Here is a 17,577-nt window from a genome sequence, read left to right as displayed (position 1 = left end):
GTACTCATGCATGAAGTCATGGAGCAGTCGCACAGATGGTGGCCTCTGCAGGGTCTCCGTCCCTCAGTGATGAAGCCTGCGACAGAAATTCAATTTCAAGTGTGGTACGCAGCCGTACAGGGCACCCACCTTAATTATGGTGATATGCTCGTTCTAATGACAGGGCAGGTGCCTGGCAATTTGTCTGCTATCTTTGGGGACCACATCTCTCCTGGGGGCTGGGGGAGGCTCCAGTCTGGAAACCTCAAACCTCTTGAGCTGATCACGCCCGACCAGCACCAAAAGGACGGGGTGCTCTTCAGGTGCACTGCCTTCAGAAAAGCCCAGGAGATCACAGGGACCCATGCCAAGTGGATAAAAATAACCCTCTGCTCTCCAGCACAGGGTCAGGTCCTCCAAAAATAGGCCCTTTGAATGGGAAGAAAACCTACTTTTGCATGAGACCAACCGACTTTTCCTCGCTCAAAAGGCAAATAATCTAAAGTCACTGTTTAAAAAAAAAGCCACTCACTGGATTTCCACTAGGCCAGTGAATTAGAGCCTACTTCAGTGAAGACCTACAGAGGAGAACTGAAGAATCCAGAACTGGAGTCACCGGGGCGTGCCCGCGAGCCCGACTGTGCCACTGGCAAGCCTGCGGCCACGAGAAATACCACCTCTGCTCTGTTTCCGCATCTGCGAAATGGGAAGGACCAAGCAGGGCTGCTATAAGAATTAAGTAAACACCCGTGAAGGATTTGCCGCAGGCCCTTTATTTTCCTCGAGTACCATTCCATCACTTGAGCCATCAATAGACCCCTTGGAAGTTAAGTGGGGATAAGAGCGATACTTGTCTCCAGGATGGCTGTGAGGATGAAGTAGAAATGACTGTGTAAAACAGCCAGGCGAGGGCCAAGCCCAGAAGGCAGTTCTGTCTGTGCCAAGGACAGATGATCGCTGGCATGTCCTCGCCCTCTTCATATGAACTACAAAATGTCCTCTGCCCTGCTGCTGGGTCCAAGGGAGGGCCTGACACATTGTTCTCCACATGTGCCTTTGCCTGTCCTGCAGGGCCCAGGCTTCACCAGGCTTCTTGGCTCTGACAGGAAGCTATGAAGGCAGGTGATCAGCTAGCTATTCATTCCTTCTCTGTGGCCCCCTAGGCTGCTCCCGATTCCAAGGGTAACAATGTCACTTTCAGACAAGCTGCCTAGAGCAGGGTATCAGGACCATAAATGACACGGGACCCTGTCACCACCAGGAACCCCAAGGGTAGGGATGCAAATGCACTGGGCTCCCTAAGGCAGCCTGATTTTCTGGGCTCTGCAGTCAGCATTGTGCTGCATGCACCCTGCTCCTGCCACCGTCTGCTGGCCCTAGAGGGACCAAATTTCTCTAACCAGAGCAAAGAAAAGGACTCATTCTCTCTGTGGCAAGGGCTACAATCTGAGGAAGTGGCAGAGGAGGGCACGGAGGGCAGAGCTGGGCAGGAAGAAGGCCAAGAGCCACAAGTGGGTGGCTGTTCTGCAGGCCCACTCTGCGGCCAGGCAGCCACATGGGATTCCGGTAGCCTTCCCAAAAGCCTCCTTGTGCCTAAATTGAGGTCTCAATCACACTGAGAGAGAGAGAGAGAGAGAGAGAGAGAGAGAGAGAGAGAGAGAGAGAGAGAGAGAGAGAGAGAGGGAGAGGAGGGAGGGAGGGAGGGAGGGAGGGAGGGAGGGAGAGAGGTAGAGAGAGAGAGAGAGAGAGAGAGAGAGAGAGAGAGAATCACTGGGACATGGAAAGAAAATGGCATTTTATGTATTTTTTTAGATTTATTTTATTTTGTATGTATGAGTGCTTTGCCTGAGTGTATGTGTGCACACCACATGCATGCCTGGGGCCTAAGGAAGCGGTGAGTCTCCATGTGCGTGGGTGCTGGGAATTGAAACCCGTTCTTTGCAAGAACAATAAATGCTTTTAACTGCTAAGCCAACGCTCTGGTCCTGGGAAATAGGATCTGTTGAACATATCTTGTACTCAGGAATAGCATGGTTGCTTCTAGGCAAGGGGGTGAAGCTAGAGACATCAGGCAAGTACCCAAGAGATGCTCCCCAACAGAGGTGTGAATGGTACCCTTTCTGCCTCATGGAAGAGCTGGGGCTTGGAGGAGTTCATTATTTTGGTTGTTGTTTGTGTTTTATGTTTTGTGTACCCCATGTTAGCCTTGACCTCACTACGTAGCTGAGGATGACCTTGAACTGCTGACTTCCTGCCGCTACTTCCTGAGTACTAGGATTATTGTCCTGTGCTGTCTGCTACATCTGACCAAGCTGGAATTTGAACCCACGTCTCTGCTTGTATTTGAGTAGGAGGTGGAAGGTCTTTCCACCCCACTTCACTCTCATCAGTAAATCCAGTACAAAACCAAAAGCTTTTCAGAGAGGGTCTCTCAACTCAATACAAAGTGGAGGGTGATCTTGGTATTCTGGTTCTCCTGCCTCCACCTCCTGAGTGCTGGCATTATCAGCTTGCACCACCATGATGGGTTGTCTTAGGGTTACTATTGCTGTAATGAAACACAGCAACCAAAGCTATTTGGGGAAGAAAAGTTTTATTTGACTTAACTTTGTTTGTTTGTTTTTTTTGAGACAGGATTTCTCTGTTTAACAGTTCTGGCTGGCTATCCTGGAACTTGCTTTGTAAACCAGGCTGGCCTTGAACTCAGAGATCCACCTGCCTCTGCTTCCCAAGTGCTGGGACTAAAGGTGTGCGCCACCACTGTCTGGTGGCTTAACACTTCTTGTATCACCGTTCATCAAAGGAAATTAGTACAGGAACTCAAGCAGGGCAGGAACCTGGAGGCAGGAACTGGTGCAGAAGAACGCTGCTCACTGACTTGCTCTCCATGGCTTGCTCAGTCTGCTTTCTTATAGGACCCAGAACAGTCAAGCAGTGGTGGTACACGTTTTCAGTCTCAGCATTTGGGAGACAGATCCCTGTGAGTTCGAAGCCAGCCTGGTCTACAGAGTGAGTCCAAGGGCAGCCAGTGCTACACAGAGAAACCCTGTCTAAAAAAAACAAAACAAAACAAAACAGGACCATCAACCACAGTGGGCTGGACCCTCTCATATCAATCACTGAGAAAATGCTCTCCTGGCTTGCCCACAGCCGGACCTTGTGGAGGCGTTTTCTCAGTTGGGGTCTCCTCCTCTCAGATATCTTTAGCTTTGGTCAAGCTTATATAAAAGTAGCCAGCACACGCATGCATCTATGTGGTACTGGGACTGGAGCTCAAGACTTCATGCATGCTAGGTAAGCACGCTACCAGCTGAGCTGCAGCCTGGGCCCTGGTGGATGCTGGGAACACACGCTACCAGCTGAGCTGCAGCCTGGGCCCTGGTAGAGAATTGTATTGTTTACTTGTTTGGGGCTTTTACATTTCTTTCCATTAGTGAAACGCTGAACATATTAAGTCACCAGAAGCAGCAATAAAGTGCTAATTAGTTTATAATGATCCTTTGTCCCTACAACAGATTAAATTGGAATTCTCAGAAGCCTGGATTCTGGCCAAGCATAGGAACGCTACTGGAAATCCCTACTGGATCCCACTTTGAGTGAGGCCAAAAATCAAAATGGGGAGACTTCATCTCCCTCCAGCACGCCACTGGCCCCAAGGACTGCAGGTGGCAAGGGGCTGACACATTGGGACTGCTGGGGAAGTGCTTCTGGATGGAGAGCTAGCTCACCTCCAGTTCCCAAGTCCCCAAGCTTCCTGGATCAGCTACCCCGGATGGCAGAGGCAGAGGCAGAGCTGCAACTGCAGTCTGAAGGCATCATGGCGCCAGAGCAGATTTCGCCAGCTTTTCTCACTCAAGTTCAGGGTACAAAGAAAAGTGTTAACATCTGCCATAAAGGGAAAGAGGAGCGCTTGGCAGATGGCGGGGCAGACGTTATTGGGAGCCATGAACCAGGCAGCCTTTTGAGGGAGGAAGGGGCCTCTGCTGTCTGCGTGGACAGGGTCATCAGAAACATGACCTGGCTGCCCACTCCTTGGCTCTGCCCTGGTTCAGATCACTGCATTGAGATGGATGAGAGGGTCACCTTAATGCCTGTCCCATCTGAAACACAAATGCCCTTTTCAGGAAGAGAAGAAAGAAGGATGCCGCAATTTATATATTGGTTACTGCATCACCTGTGTAAGCCTGTACGGTCCTTACAGGACTCTGTAAAAGCTGTTAGTTCCACTTCACAAGCAGAATCAAAGGATTAGCGCCATGAAGAAAACCACCCGGGTTCTAGAGCCGAGACTCTACCCTAGAGTACCTATATTCTTACTCTGATGTACAAGTCTAGTATTTTCCAGCCTCACTTTAGGTGAGCAGGTCTCCTTTCAGGGCAGGGAGGAGCAGATTCTTAATTCACCCTTACTGTTTCTGCAATGCCCACTTTGAAGTCTTAGCCTTGGTCTCTCTGGCCAGCATGAGAATGTTCAGATACTGAGAAACTTCAGGGAGTCAGGCAGAGCCGGGGGCATTTTCACCATTCAAGCTGGAAATTTAACAAATGGTCCGTGAGGCTGCACAGCAGCCTTTGATCTGCACATAATGTCACCAGGAAGCATCCTTAGAACCAGGTACTGTTTTGTCCTAGCACAGAGTGGGCACGTGGCAGGCACTCTATAGCTGTCTGCTGCAAGTGAATGAAAAGAAGGGGTCCAAGGGCTGGAGCAACGGCTCAGCAGTTAAAAGCGCTTGCACTCATGTGGGTGGCTCACAACTGCATGAACTCCAAGTCCTGGAGATCCAGTGCCCTCTTCTGGCCTTCTCAAGCACTCACATGCAAAAGTGCATACTAACACACATGCACGCGCGCGCGCGCACACACACACACACACACACACAATACATTTTTAAAAAGATGTCTACACTTCCTTATGGGGCCAGGGTATGTCCCTTCAAGTACCTTAAGTTGATTTCCCACTGAACCACAGAGCAATCTTGGCCTCCGGATGTGAAGGCATAGCGGCCATCATAGGAAAGGGTCATTCCAGCCACCCCGTTTGGGTGGCAAATAACAGCACATGTTTTGTGTGGGTTGCCGTCAACTGGTAAGATCTGGAGTCCAACCTAGGGAGGCAAGTGTAGTTAGATATTCAGACTTGCGTACCTGAGTCTCAAGCTAGCCTGACATACCCAGGCTTCACCTCCAGATGCTTGTGCTAACATGCACACATCTGGAGCCATCTGTCAGAGTCAACATACAACTAGGTACAACTGATTGGTGTATCTTCCGTGTAAATTAGATTGTTCCAGGTCAATAAAAAGAAAGAAAAGCATAATTTGGAAGTCTATGAGTTTTCACTGGGAAACTTTGAGAACTCTATTTGAAAACATCTCCTGAGAGATGGCACAGTGGGTAAAAGCACTTGTTGCCAGGCCTGACTGGCTTCTACCGCCAGGACCCATGTGGTGGAAGGAGAGAACAGACTCCTGAAAGCTGTCCTTTGGCATACTGTGGCACATGTTCACGAGTGCGTGTGTAGGTGTGTGCATGTACACACACTAAAAAATTAAAACCAAAAGAAAGAAATGCCTCCCAGAAGCCATTCTCTCTAATCTGTGATAATTTTCAGTTTGGTCAATGACCCATATGTAGGTAATTCTCTGCAGCAGAACTAAGGACCCATGGGTCTTATCATTTGTTGTATTATTGAGATTATTTCTTTGGGAAAGGACATTTGTGCCACTGTGCCTGTTTAGAAGTAAAGAACAACCTTCCCAAGGTAGTCTCTCCTCTCACCAGGTTCCAGGGCTCAAACGTGGGTCCCCAGATGAGGCAGTAAGCACCTTTCCTGATTGGCTGTCTCATGGGCCCTGGACCTCAAGTTCTTTAGATCATTGCACAATCGTCTTGCAGGGACAGAGAAGGGAAGCCTACCTTGTCTTTGTTGATGAACACCAGGTAACGCTTCTGCAGCTCTAATGTGGATCTAACAGGGAGCACCTGTGTGTGCTCAATAGGCGACCCATAAGCTGGTCCAAGAAGTGTCTTTCTATGTAGGAAAAAAGTGCAAACTCCATAAACTTCAATGTATATTTTAAGACTATAATCGGTACTACCATACCAATTGTTGTGTTGTGTTGTGTTGTTTAGGGTTTGGGTTTTTTGTTGATGTTGTTGTTGTTGCTGCTTTTTTTGTTTTAAGACACAGAGTCTTGCTATTTAGTCCAGGCTGGCCTGGGATTTTAGAATCCTTGCCTCAGTCTCCTGAGTGCGGGGGTTACAGGCACACACCTCTACACTGGAGTCCTTATGTACTTACGATTCTGGATTTCCTGTCTTGTCACTCAGCTAATCTCTACGTAAGAACCTCTCAATCAAGTGCTGCCAGCGACTGCTGTAAAGAAGGGGCATTGGCTCCCGACAGCAATTATAGTGGGCTTGAGGGAAGCTGCCTGTGCGGGGAGCTCCTGTGGCTGCGGTGTAGGCTTTCCCTTCTGACACTATGTCCTAAGAAATGGTATTGAACAACTAACAAGAAAACAGCCTGTGAGGAAATGGCACACTTGGCAGGATGCAAGCAGACACTCAACAGGCCCACAGACTGGAATGAGACACCACCCTCTGTTCCAGACGTCTTTAAACTGGTCACCAGATCCATTGTTGTGTAAGTTGTAGTGACACTGTCACCAAATCCATCGTTGTGTCAAATTGTAGTGACACAGGTCACCAAATCCATGGTTGCATCAGGTTGTAGTGACTCTGGTCAGGCCTCTTTAGCTGGATTTTATAATCTATTACTCTGTGCCATGTGCGGTAGTGTGCACAGCTTCTGGGAGGAGCCCTCCTTTCCTTCCATCCCGAGGACTGAACTCAGGCCTTCGGGCACGGCAGTGGCAGTATTTATCCACTCCTCCCTCCCTCCCTCCCTCCCTCCGTCTCTCTCTCTCTCTCTCTCTCTCTCTCTCTCCATTTAAGCACTTGATATTTTGCTCAGGCTGGCTTCAGACTCCTAGATTCAAGAGCGCCTTCTGCCTCAGCCTCCTGCCGAGCTGGGATTGCAGGTATACGCCACCCATGGTACCCAGCTTGGGTTACCCTAACTCCAGCTGCTTCCCCAAACAGGGGTCTGCTCTAAGGTGAGGTCCCATTGCGGGCTGCAAGTGCTGGATAAAAGAGAACCGACCCTACCACACCAGTCTTGTGAGTACCTCTTCACGCCAGGCGTGAGGTAGTCAGGGCGCAGAAATGTGCAAGGTCTAGCCCCTGCTACTGAGGCCACAGACCGGCAGGGACAGGAGACAAGGAGCTGTTTGAAGTGAGCAGTGCGGAGATGCCATGGAGCCCCAGGGTCTGGGGTAACGTATTCCTAGTGGGGCAGCTGACTGTGCTCAGAATGATGGATCCGAGGCAGAGAGAAGAGCCTGTAGTAGAATGGGACTCAGGAAGAAGGTAAAGGCAGGGGACACGGATCTAAGAGGCACAGGCGATGATGGGAAAGAGACAGGAGGCAGAGCAAGGGGACACACTGGCAGGAACATTGTTCAAGGTGAGCTTTCTGTATTGGGCTGTGAGAGACTCAGCACTTTGAAACACTACAATGCCCACCGGGTAGACAACGTAACAGCTAATGCCTTTTCCTAAGGCCCTACCACATGTTGGCAAGTGGGCAGAGGCAGGGGAACAGGGACAAGGTATGAGAAGACAGGGACTGTTGTCCCTGGTTGGGGAAGTTGTGGGGAGTAGGAGCTGTAGAAACTCCAATCCTAGGGTCATTCAAGAAAGTATGCAGGTCTGTGAACACCGGATCCTATACCCTAGTGCTCAGGACCACTACAGAATGGAAACAATGCAAATGTCTAGCGCCATCCGCAGATGCATGGGTGGGCAGGAAGGGCCAATCCTCAGCCAGAACAACAATGCACTAGTTCACGTCCCAAAGTGGGTGAGTCTCAAGACCACGTTAAGTGAAAGAAGCCAGACACAGAGGGTCACATGCTGTGTGACTCCATCTATAACATGAAATCATGTAGAGAACAGACAGGTTCAGAGGACAGAAGCAGGCCAGTGGTTTCCAGGGACGTAGGGATGCAGGGACAGGGCGTGGCTACCGATGGGAACCAAAGTGTGCTCTTTGGTTTTGCTCTGCTTTTTCATGTGGTCTAGGTTGGCCTCAGACTCACTATGTAGCTGAGGATACAGCTTTGACTTTCTGGCCCTCCTGCCTTCACTCCCAAGTGCTGGCACTCCAGGCATGCATCCCTGGCTTATTAGGCACAAGGTAGAGAACTCAGAACTTTGTACATGGTAAGCAAGCATTCTACAAACGGAGCCAAACTGCCAGCCCAGGAACCAGTTACCCTTTGGGTGTGACAGCAGCTTTCTTGAATTGCACACCTTAGTTAGTGGATACAGAAAACAAAAAGTGCTCAGAACAGTTCCTGACACAGGCATGTAACCGTTAGCGACAGTCAACCTGTCTGACAATATTCTGCAAAACTCTTATCTCTTCATTCAGATTGAAAGACATTTCATGTTCATTGCAAAAATGAAAGTTCAAGCCTTCAGACACTCATAGAATAGAACATCCACATCCTACAATGCTAAATTCTGTCCCAAGAAAGAGATGGGCCATTGTTTGGTACATGTGACTCACCCAAATTTACATATACATGATTTCATAGGAAGAGAGAATTATACTATCCATGCTTATTTGGAAATTTGCTTTATCTCTTACTGTATCTTGGAGACATTGCCATGTTACTGTGTGGACAGTTATCTTGTTATTTTTCCCTGTTTGCTGAAGGCGCCATTGTGTTCTGGTGTACTGACAAGACATCATTTAACTAATGCCCTATTAACGGACATTTGAATGTTTCCATTTCAAAACATATCTCCATACAAGAGATCCTTTTACTTATGTCTGGGCTAGCACAGGGCACTTCTCCAGGCTCCATTCCTAGACGTCAGAGGGTATAAAATTTAACAGAGGGTGACAAATTGCTTTCCCCAAAGGTTACGCCAATTTACACCCCCACCAGTGGCTGGACGAGCAAGCCTGCTTCCCCGCATTCTTGCCAAGGCTCCACACCATCAATCACTTTTATCTTTACTAATCCCATTTGTAAAAAATGATGTCTTGCTTTCGTCTGCCTCATCAAGAGAGGCTGCTGAGCATCTGCCCCTACGGTTATTGGTCTTCTGCGAGCTGCCTTGCCATAGCCTTTCAAACACCTAAAATGCATTTTAAAATTCTTTTTCTGATTCCTCATGAGAAGACAATGCTTCCCAGTTGAACTGTGGCTACCAGACTTATTATTTTTCTAACTCAAGAGATGCCTTATGCAAGGGAAGAAGAGGTGGCTATACAGTGCCCTTCATTTAATGTGCCCTTCATTTAAATGCTCTATGAACTTGACTTCCAACCTTGCTAAGTTATTTCCTATACTTGAGGTTACCCAAGAGGCTGAGAAGTAATGGCAGTTTTTTGTTTTAATTTTGTTTTTTTGTTATTGTGTGTGTATGATAGGGCTGGTCGGTGCACACATGCCACGTGGACAACTTTGAGGGGTCAATTTTTCACACTTGGCCTCGTGTGGCAAGTACTTTTTACCTGAGGAGTTATTTCCTCCTGCCGTATACACTATTTTCTTCTTTTTAATAGATTTATCTTATCTTATTTAAATTATTTATTGTAGTAGGAGGCTGCTTGTTCGGTTCCCAGCTGCCCAGACTCGAAATAATCACACAGAAACTGTATTAATTAAATCACTGCTTGGCCAATCACTTAAGAATATTGCTAGCTAGCTCTTACATATAGAATTAACCCATTTCCATTATTTTATATTTTACCATGAGGCTCATGGCCTACTGGCAAGGTTCTAGCTGACAGCTTGCGTCTTTCCCCTCTGGCAGATACATGGCATCTCCTGACTCTGCCTCCTTTCTCCCAGCATTCAGTTTAGTTTTCCCACCTAGCTCTATTCGGCCCTATCACAGGCCAAAGCAGTTTCTTTATTCATGAACTAATAAAAGCAACACATATACAGAAGGACCTCCCACATCAATTTATTTATTTTGTTTTAAGTGCATTGGTGTTTTGCCTACATGTATGTCTGTGTCAGATCCCCTGGAATTGGAGTTACAGACATGTGATGCTGGGAACTGAACACAGGGCTCTTAACCACTGAGCCATCTCTCCAGCCCTGTACGCTGTTTTCTTAGACAATGCTTTGAGTTATCAGATGGATGATCAATAGACAGAAACGTGAACACATACCACACACACATACCACACACACCACATACCACACACACAGACTACACACACCACATACACAAACACGCACATAAACACACCACACATGCACACCACAACATACACCACACTCACCACACACATACTCCCCACCCTACACCTCTGTCTCCACTGGTGATTAACAGTTAGCAGGAGCTACAAGCCTGAGGCATGCTGTCGCCTACCTTGAATTCGGTTTCTAGGACTGACTAGGCATCTCCAGGGATGTTCTTTGCCCAGAAGTGTGTGTCCGTTAAAGAGGGAACATGAAGAGCACCCTGAAGCTCTTCACCCATTTTCTCAAGTATTTTAAACACTGCCAGATTTCACTTCCTGTCATAAGATGTAAGGGCTCTGTTATTTTTCCTCCCACCATCTGGAAAAGAACTGTTCTTGGTTAGGGTGAAGTGGGCAGGAGGAATGGTTCATGCTTGTAATCCCTGCACTTGAGAGGTTGAGGCAGGAGGCTTACTGTAAGTTTAAAGTCAGCCTGGGCTGCAGAATGAGACAGTGTCTCAAAGTGAAAACAAAACCCACAAAACCAAACCAAAGAGGAAGAGAGCCTGGGGTGGAGGGGGCTCTGGAAATCTCATCTGAGATGTACTTCAAGGGATGAGCATGGCCAACCATGATGGATCATGCCTGTAATTCCAGTACCCCAACCAACCAATTAAAACTCTGCTCTTCCTCCAGTAGCCTGGGCACACTGCTACTGCTGCTGGCTCCCCGATCCACCATTCTTTCTGCCTCAGCGCCTTCCAGTTGTACCCATTGGCATCTAATCCCCGGCAGAGAGGCTCCCTCCCCAAAGGGTCTAACCCTCTGTGCAGTCCCTTGCAGAGGGCCAAGTTAGAGCAAGAGCCAAGGGTTGAATCTTGACCAAACTGCCTGCCTAACTGTCCAGAAATTATGAAGCCTCCCCAAACCTCAAAGGGACAGCACTTTGCAAGGCTCTGGGAAACTGAAGACAGGGACCCTGCTGCAGGGACAGCACACAAGGTCCATGTCCAAGGTGAGGGAAATCTGGGACCCGCAGGTCTTGCAGAATCTATGACCACACCCAACAGAAGGACACCTCTGAGGGAGGAAAACGCAGCCGTGGGTGCCCTGGGTGTGGCCCATCCACCTTTCCGCAGCCTCCTTCCCACAGCTTTAACACCCTCTGCTCTTGACCCCCACCGGCCTCCACCCAGAATCAAGTGCATAACTTGGGTGCTGTCACACGGAGTGGGGTCTAGAACTTGCCTTGTCCAAACGTGGAATTTACTGATCTCAGATCTATCCTTCCCTGTCTGTGCCCCCACCCATTGAGGTCAATTCCATTTTTCTGGCTATGTGGGCCTCGGTCTTCAAGGTATGCAGGAAAGCCTACGCTTGCTCTCACTCACCTTTTGCTCTCAGCAAATGCTGTTGGCCCTGTCCCCAGATGCAGCCAGCGTCCGACCCTTCCCGGCTACTTCAGGCCACTATCATCTCCACAGAATAGCCTCCTCCCCTTGCTGTACCCACAGCCCAGCCATGGGGTAGACACTAGAGGCCAGCTGCCCTGCGGGGTGCCCTCCCCACTCTCTCCACTCACCCTTCCCCAACTCTACTCCAACCAAGCCACTTTCAAAGAAGTTTCAAGACCCCAAACACCTTGTTCCTGCAGATCCCAGCTGTGGGCTCTCCCCCAAATGTCCTAAATCCCGATTAATTCCTCCCTCCCTAAAACCCTCCTCCCCGTACTCTTTGAAGACAGCAGCCTTTCTGTTCCCAGGAACTGCCTCAGGACGCCTGTCTCTCCAGTCTTTGTGTGCAGAGCTACCACGGCTACCTACTTGCTACTGTGTTGTCCCCATTACTAAAGTGTCCACCCCACGATGGGGCTTTGTTCACCACCGGGAACACTACCTGGCCCATGTAAGGAATGAACAAACAAATGAATGCAATCAGCTGGACAAAACGCCTCTGAGAAGCAGTGGGAGAAGAATCAAACACGCTGGGCATGGCCGCACATACCCGTGATCCCAGGACTCAGGAGGCAGAGGCCAGGACTACAGAGTGAGACCCTCTCTCAAAATAAAATCAAAACAACAACAACAAAAACCAAACAACTGGCATGTTTTGTTAAATGGTTGGCTTTGGTTTAGGTTTGGTTTTTTTTTTCCTGTGTGGAAAAGGATGGCTGGTTTTGGAACACCAGTGACTTCTGGATTCCAGGGCTGTATCCTTCAGAGAGATACACAGGCATCAAGCTCCAGGTCCCCTGCCTCCCCGGTACCTGGCTTAAAGCAAGGATGCCACACTGGCATCCTTATTCAGGTATGGCCCCATTGTGTGCTTTTGCTTTTGTGCAAACCTGACTTAGGTTATCCCTTTGAGAAGGGGAAGGGATGAACTGTTACCAATTGGGGGGGGGGGAGGCCGAGCAATGGAGGTCATAGGGGTGGCGGGCACATCAGTGGCTGAGTCATGGGGGCGGCCGGCCCACCAGCGGCTGCCCCGGGGCGCACCTGCACATCTTCGTGATGGAGTTGAAAAGCTTCACTTTGTAGCAGCTGTTGCAGATGAGCAGGAAGAGTTCCTTGGTGAGCGGCGGGTACCAGACCATGCAGGTGGGGTAGGTGCCCTGGTCGGTCCGGTGGATGTCCAGGACCAACAGGTGGTCTTTGAAGCTCTTCATGAGATTGTACTCTATCTGCAGAGACGCACAGGAGCTCATGAAGACCTAGCTCAGTGGTCCTCATCTTCCTAACATTGAGACCCCTTAAAATAGTCCACCATGTTGTGCTGACCCCCAACTATCAAATTATCTTTGTTGCTACCTCATGGCTATAATTTTGCTACTACTGTTACGAATCACAATGAAAATATTGGTGTTTTCTGATGGACTTAGACCCCTGTGACAGGGCCGTTCAAGTGTCCCCCCAAAGGGTCGCGACCCCCAGGTTGAGAACCGCTTACCCAGCTGGCTGAGGCACTTCAAGCCTTGGGTGTTGACCTGCATGGTAACTGGCTGGGTCTCTAAGGGAAGTTCCCAGACTCCGCACCACACGCTGCCTTCACCAAGCAACTCCCAGCAAGCAGGATGACGCAACACCCTGCACTATCACCCCTGTGGCCCCCCCAAAGATCTGCAGTGCTGTGTCTCTTCGCACACAGACCCATGAGCAGGCTATGAGTCACAGGTATTCCGCATGGCCTGTCCAAGAATGCACAGCCAAGAAGTGGTGGAGCGAAAACTTAAGTCTTAGCCAAGGGAGCCCAACCCTGAACTCTGCCGATGGATTAACCTCTGCCCTGTCCCTTTTCGTTATTCTAGGAACTAACTCAAGCCTACATCTCAGCACTCGATGGTCCCTGATTACCTAGTGGCCACAGGTGGTCCAGATGAAGTAAAGAGAAGCAAGGAAGGCCTGGAGAAAGGAGGGGGAAGGAGGGCCAGGTGGGACAACGGAAGCAGGGGCAGGTGGTGGTTTGCCCGGTTGGCAAGGGTTGACCTGATAAGATCACCCACTGTCCCTGCTGCTCTGGTTAGTTTTTGTCAACTTGATACAAAATAGTCTCACCTGGGGAGAGGGACCCTCGCTTGAGGAACTGCCTCCATCAGATTGGCCTGAGGCCATGACCACAGGCAAGTAGGCCTGGGCTGTATGAGAAAGTAGCTGAGCAAGCCATGGAGAGCAAGCCAGTAAACAGCATTCCTCCATGGTCTCTGCTCCAGTTCCTGCCCCAGTTTCCCCGAACAAGGGACTGTGAGCTATAAACTCTTTTCTTCCCCAAGCTGGTTTTGCTAAGCGTTTTATCACAGCAATGGAAAGCAAATAAGGATTCGCTGTGTCTGCCTGTCCCCTTCCTACTGCTTCCCATGAAAGTCACAGCTCACCCTGACCCCTGGATGCTGTGTCTGCCCGTCCCCTTCCTACTGCTTCCCATGAAAGTCACAGCTCACCCTGACCCCTGGACGCTGAGGAGGTATTATGTCAGTTTTCCCAGCACTCGCTGGGGAGTGAAGGTGGTTGCATCTTCTGTCCTGTGTGAGACACACCCTCCCTCTGCCCACCTCCGCTTCAGGACATGAGCCATGGGAGCCATTGCTTCGGAGATGCCAACATGGAGAAGTCTGTGATGCTTCGCCATAGCCGTTTTCCCAACATGCTGCAGGCGGGGTTTGCACAAGGTGGTAAGGATGGAACAGGCAGGATGGGGCGGGAGGTAGGGGGAGACTCGTGGCCCTGGGGATCAGCAAACCAAACTGAGCTTCTCACCAGGAACCTGTCTTTCCCGAGGCTCAGCAGCCTGGGCTCATTGCTATCCAGATGAACTCCGAACAGGAGGCTTCGGATGCTGTTGTGATGGGAACGGAGTCTCGCCAGGTACTCCCAGACCCTTTGTCCGTTCTTGACCACCACCATATACACAGCCACGGTGAAACTGACATCCTGAAGGGGCAAGAGCATAAGCTGTCCCTTGAGTTTGGGAACTAAGAATCATCATCGTGGTTTTCAGACTTGTTGGCCTTCAGACTGTCTTATCCAAATAAATCTCAGCACAGCAGAACCAGTAGGAAGAGCAGCCCAGGTGACTGAGGTTCCCGGTGTGAAGGGGGAGGGGGAGGGAGGGAGTACAGCGTGGCACCAGCCCCGCTCTTCTGTCCATGTTCTTACACCGTTCCTCAGGGAAAGCCAAGAGCCTGACTCTTTCTACCTTTGTCCTCCCTACCCTTTGTCTAACTACAGAAAATAAAAAAGATCTGATACAGGCCAGAGCGGCAGAGAGCAGCCAGCAGGTGTCTCATGCCCATGCTGGGTGCCAGGACAGCTCTGATCCTTGCCAGTGTGTGTGTTCCAGCCAGAGGCCAGGCTGCCTGTGGGTAGAACGTCAGAGAGAGGTGGCCCCATGAGGACCGTCCTCCTCACCACCACGCTGCCATACCAGGGGATATCCAGAACCTCTTTCCTGAGATCACATGCCCTTGTCGCAGCAGGAAAGACCAGAATCCAAATCTCTAAGGAGGCCGCCTTGTCAAAATGAGTGAGGGCGAAGCATGGCATACAGAGAGATGGGTGCCAGAAACACGACAGCCAGCCTCTGGGTCCCGGGGTCCCAGAAACACGACAGCCAGCCCCTGGGTCCCGGGGTCCCAGAAACACGACAGCCAGCCCCTGGGTCCCGGGGTCCCAGAAACACGACAGCCAGCCCCTGGGTCCCGGGGTCCCAGAAACACGACAACCAGCCCCTGGGTCCCGGGGTCCCAGAAACATGACAGCCAGCCCCTGGGTCCCGGGGTCCCAGAAACACGACAGCCAGCTCCTGGGTCTCGGGGTCCCAGAAACACGACAATCAGTCCCTGGGGTTGCAGAATCCAAGTCTGGAAGTTCTGAGGCCTTGCTCCTGTCTGCCTGAGGAGCCCTTCTACCTCACCCACCTTTCCCCTTCTCTTTGTGTCACAGCTTGACTGGGATGTAAGACCCACTTTCCTCAGGCTCTTTGCCCCTTTGTTCGTAAAGAGCCCTGAGCGGAGGAGAGAACTCACAGCAGTAGCCATGTAATTGGAATCGTGTGAGAAGCTGACATGTGAGATGCCAGTTCTGGAATATCTGAAGGGCTCTGGACTTTCATTCTCTAAAGACATTGCGTCAAGAATATAAACTGTCCCCTCGGTGAATCCAGCTCCAAGCAGGGCTCCTGAAAAGACAAGCCCAAGAACGATGACGCTAAAGGACTTCCTTTATCCCAAGAGAGTCTGCACAAGCTTTTCTCGACAGCAATAAGCAAGAGGAAAAACCCCCACAAGAAAAATGGGAAAAGAAACACCTTGGGAAGGGCGCTAGACTGGGGAGAGGGACAACTGGCTGGTGACAGACCAGGGCACAGCCCCTGTGGGTACCTTCGGGGTTGTAGCTCAGACTCTGGACGCCAAGCCCCTTCTCGAAGGTCCTGCTGAACAGATACACCTTCTTCTCATAGTCCCACACCTTGATCATCCCGCAGACACTCCCGACCGCGATGAGGGGTTGGTACGGGTGGCAGGAGATGGCATAAACGGCATCCCTGGGCTCCACAAACAGCTTCTCGAGTTTGGTGCCATCTGCCGTCATGTGGTACACGGTAGCATCAAATGTTCCGATAATAAAATTCCTGTTTGCCAAGGAGAGACCCCCACAGGATCAGCATTTGCAGGGAGTGGCCACGCCAACCATTCTGCTTCTAACTGCACACGAGCCGCCTTTGTTGTCTATAATTTGGTGACATTATTAACCCAACATCTCCAAAAATATACCACCAACATCCAACAGCCTCCATTTGCAAGTGAAAAAGCCCACTTTCCCACATGTAAATTGAGTCATTAAGTATGCAGATGGACAGTCAGTTGTACAATTAGCTAATCTACACATGCAAATATTCATTTGTGTATGCAAATATGGAGTTGGGTGCACTCATACAGATGTGCCTGTAAAGACTGCAAGGGTAATTAAGCAGACTCATGGATAATTCAGTCTTGAAATGTTATGGCTATTAATTACCCAATGCCTTTAACCTCAGTGGCTAGGACAAGCTCAGCTCCAAGAAATGAGGTTACCCCATGGCCGAGGACTCCAGGCACAATAGAGATGAGAAGTCAGGGATAAGGGCCATCCAGCTTCTGGCTTCTACATGGTAAAGTCTTTAACTAATTAAAAAAAATCTCCAGGGCAACAAAGAGAAACCCTGTCTGGAAAACAAAACAAAGCCAAGCCTAGTGATGGTGTTCACCTTTGATTCCAGCACTCCTGAGGCAGAGGAGACGGATCTCTGTGTTCCAGGCCAGCCTGGTCTACAGAGTGCATCCCGGGCTAGTCCAGGGTACACAGTGAAACCCTGTCTTGAAAAACCAAAACAAAAGAATCCAACACTGATTGCAACGAACCAAGGAGAGACAGCTGTCAAACTAGGAAGGCGAACTCGCTCAATTCTGTGTCCTAGGAACAAGAGAAACATCCACGGCACCGCAGACAGACTGAAAGGGGACATCAGTCATTTCTGGCCATGACTAGACTCATTATCAACTCACCTGATGACGAAAAGGTCACCTTTTAATGTGCAGTCTGTGGGGAGGTTGGATTTCTCTGTAGGTGGACTGGCTGGGCTCTTGGAAAAGGACAGCGTCCTTATGGCACCTAGTTTGAAGTTACTGTACCAGTTGACAACAGACAGGGTGTGATCGTAGAACTTAATGCTACCCTTAACGTCACCTGTGACAATGTAGCTGGAATAGAGAAGAACAACATCACTGATGGCAAGAGCCGTTCACTGAACATTTGATTGCGTAAGGCTCTAGCCCCTGGGGTTGCCAT

The 17,577-nt window shown here is 49.8% G+C and overlaps 1 protein-coding gene across 1 annotated transcript in view; it reads right to left on the bottom strand.

Moving 5' to 3' along the window:
- Cfap251 (cilia and flagella associated protein 251) overlaps nucleotides 1–17,577 on the bottom strand; it is a 90,437-nt gene that overhangs the window by 24,717 nt on the left and 48,143 nt on the right. The window contains exons 10-16 of the mRNA XM_038344451.1: nucleotides 17,295–17,489; nucleotides 16,131–16,381; nucleotides 15,777–15,928; nucleotides 14,509–14,682; nucleotides 12,754–12,938; nucleotides 5,899–6,013; nucleotides 4,924–5,087 (exon numbers count right to left, since the gene is read on the bottom strand). Of these exons, the coding sequence (XP_038200379.1) occupies nucleotides 4,924–5,087; nucleotides 5,899–6,013; nucleotides 12,754–12,938; nucleotides 14,509–14,682; nucleotides 15,777–15,928; nucleotides 16,131–16,381; nucleotides 17,295–17,489 (1,236 nt within the window). The remainder of the gene's footprint in view (nucleotides 1–4,923; nucleotides 5,088–5,898; nucleotides 6,014–12,753; nucleotides 12,939–14,508; nucleotides 14,683–15,776; nucleotides 15,929–16,130; nucleotides 16,382–17,294; nucleotides 17,490–17,577) is intronic.

The sequence above is a fragment of the Arvicola amphibius genome, chromosome 10 (genome assembly GCF_903992535.2).
Source record: "Arvicola amphibius chromosome 10, mArvAmp1.2, whole genome shotgun sequence".
Taxonomy (NCBI): Eukaryota; Metazoa; Chordata; class Mammalia; order Rodentia; family Cricetidae; genus Arvicola; species Arvicola amphibius.
This window is presented reverse-complemented; position numbering and strand designations above follow the sequence as displayed.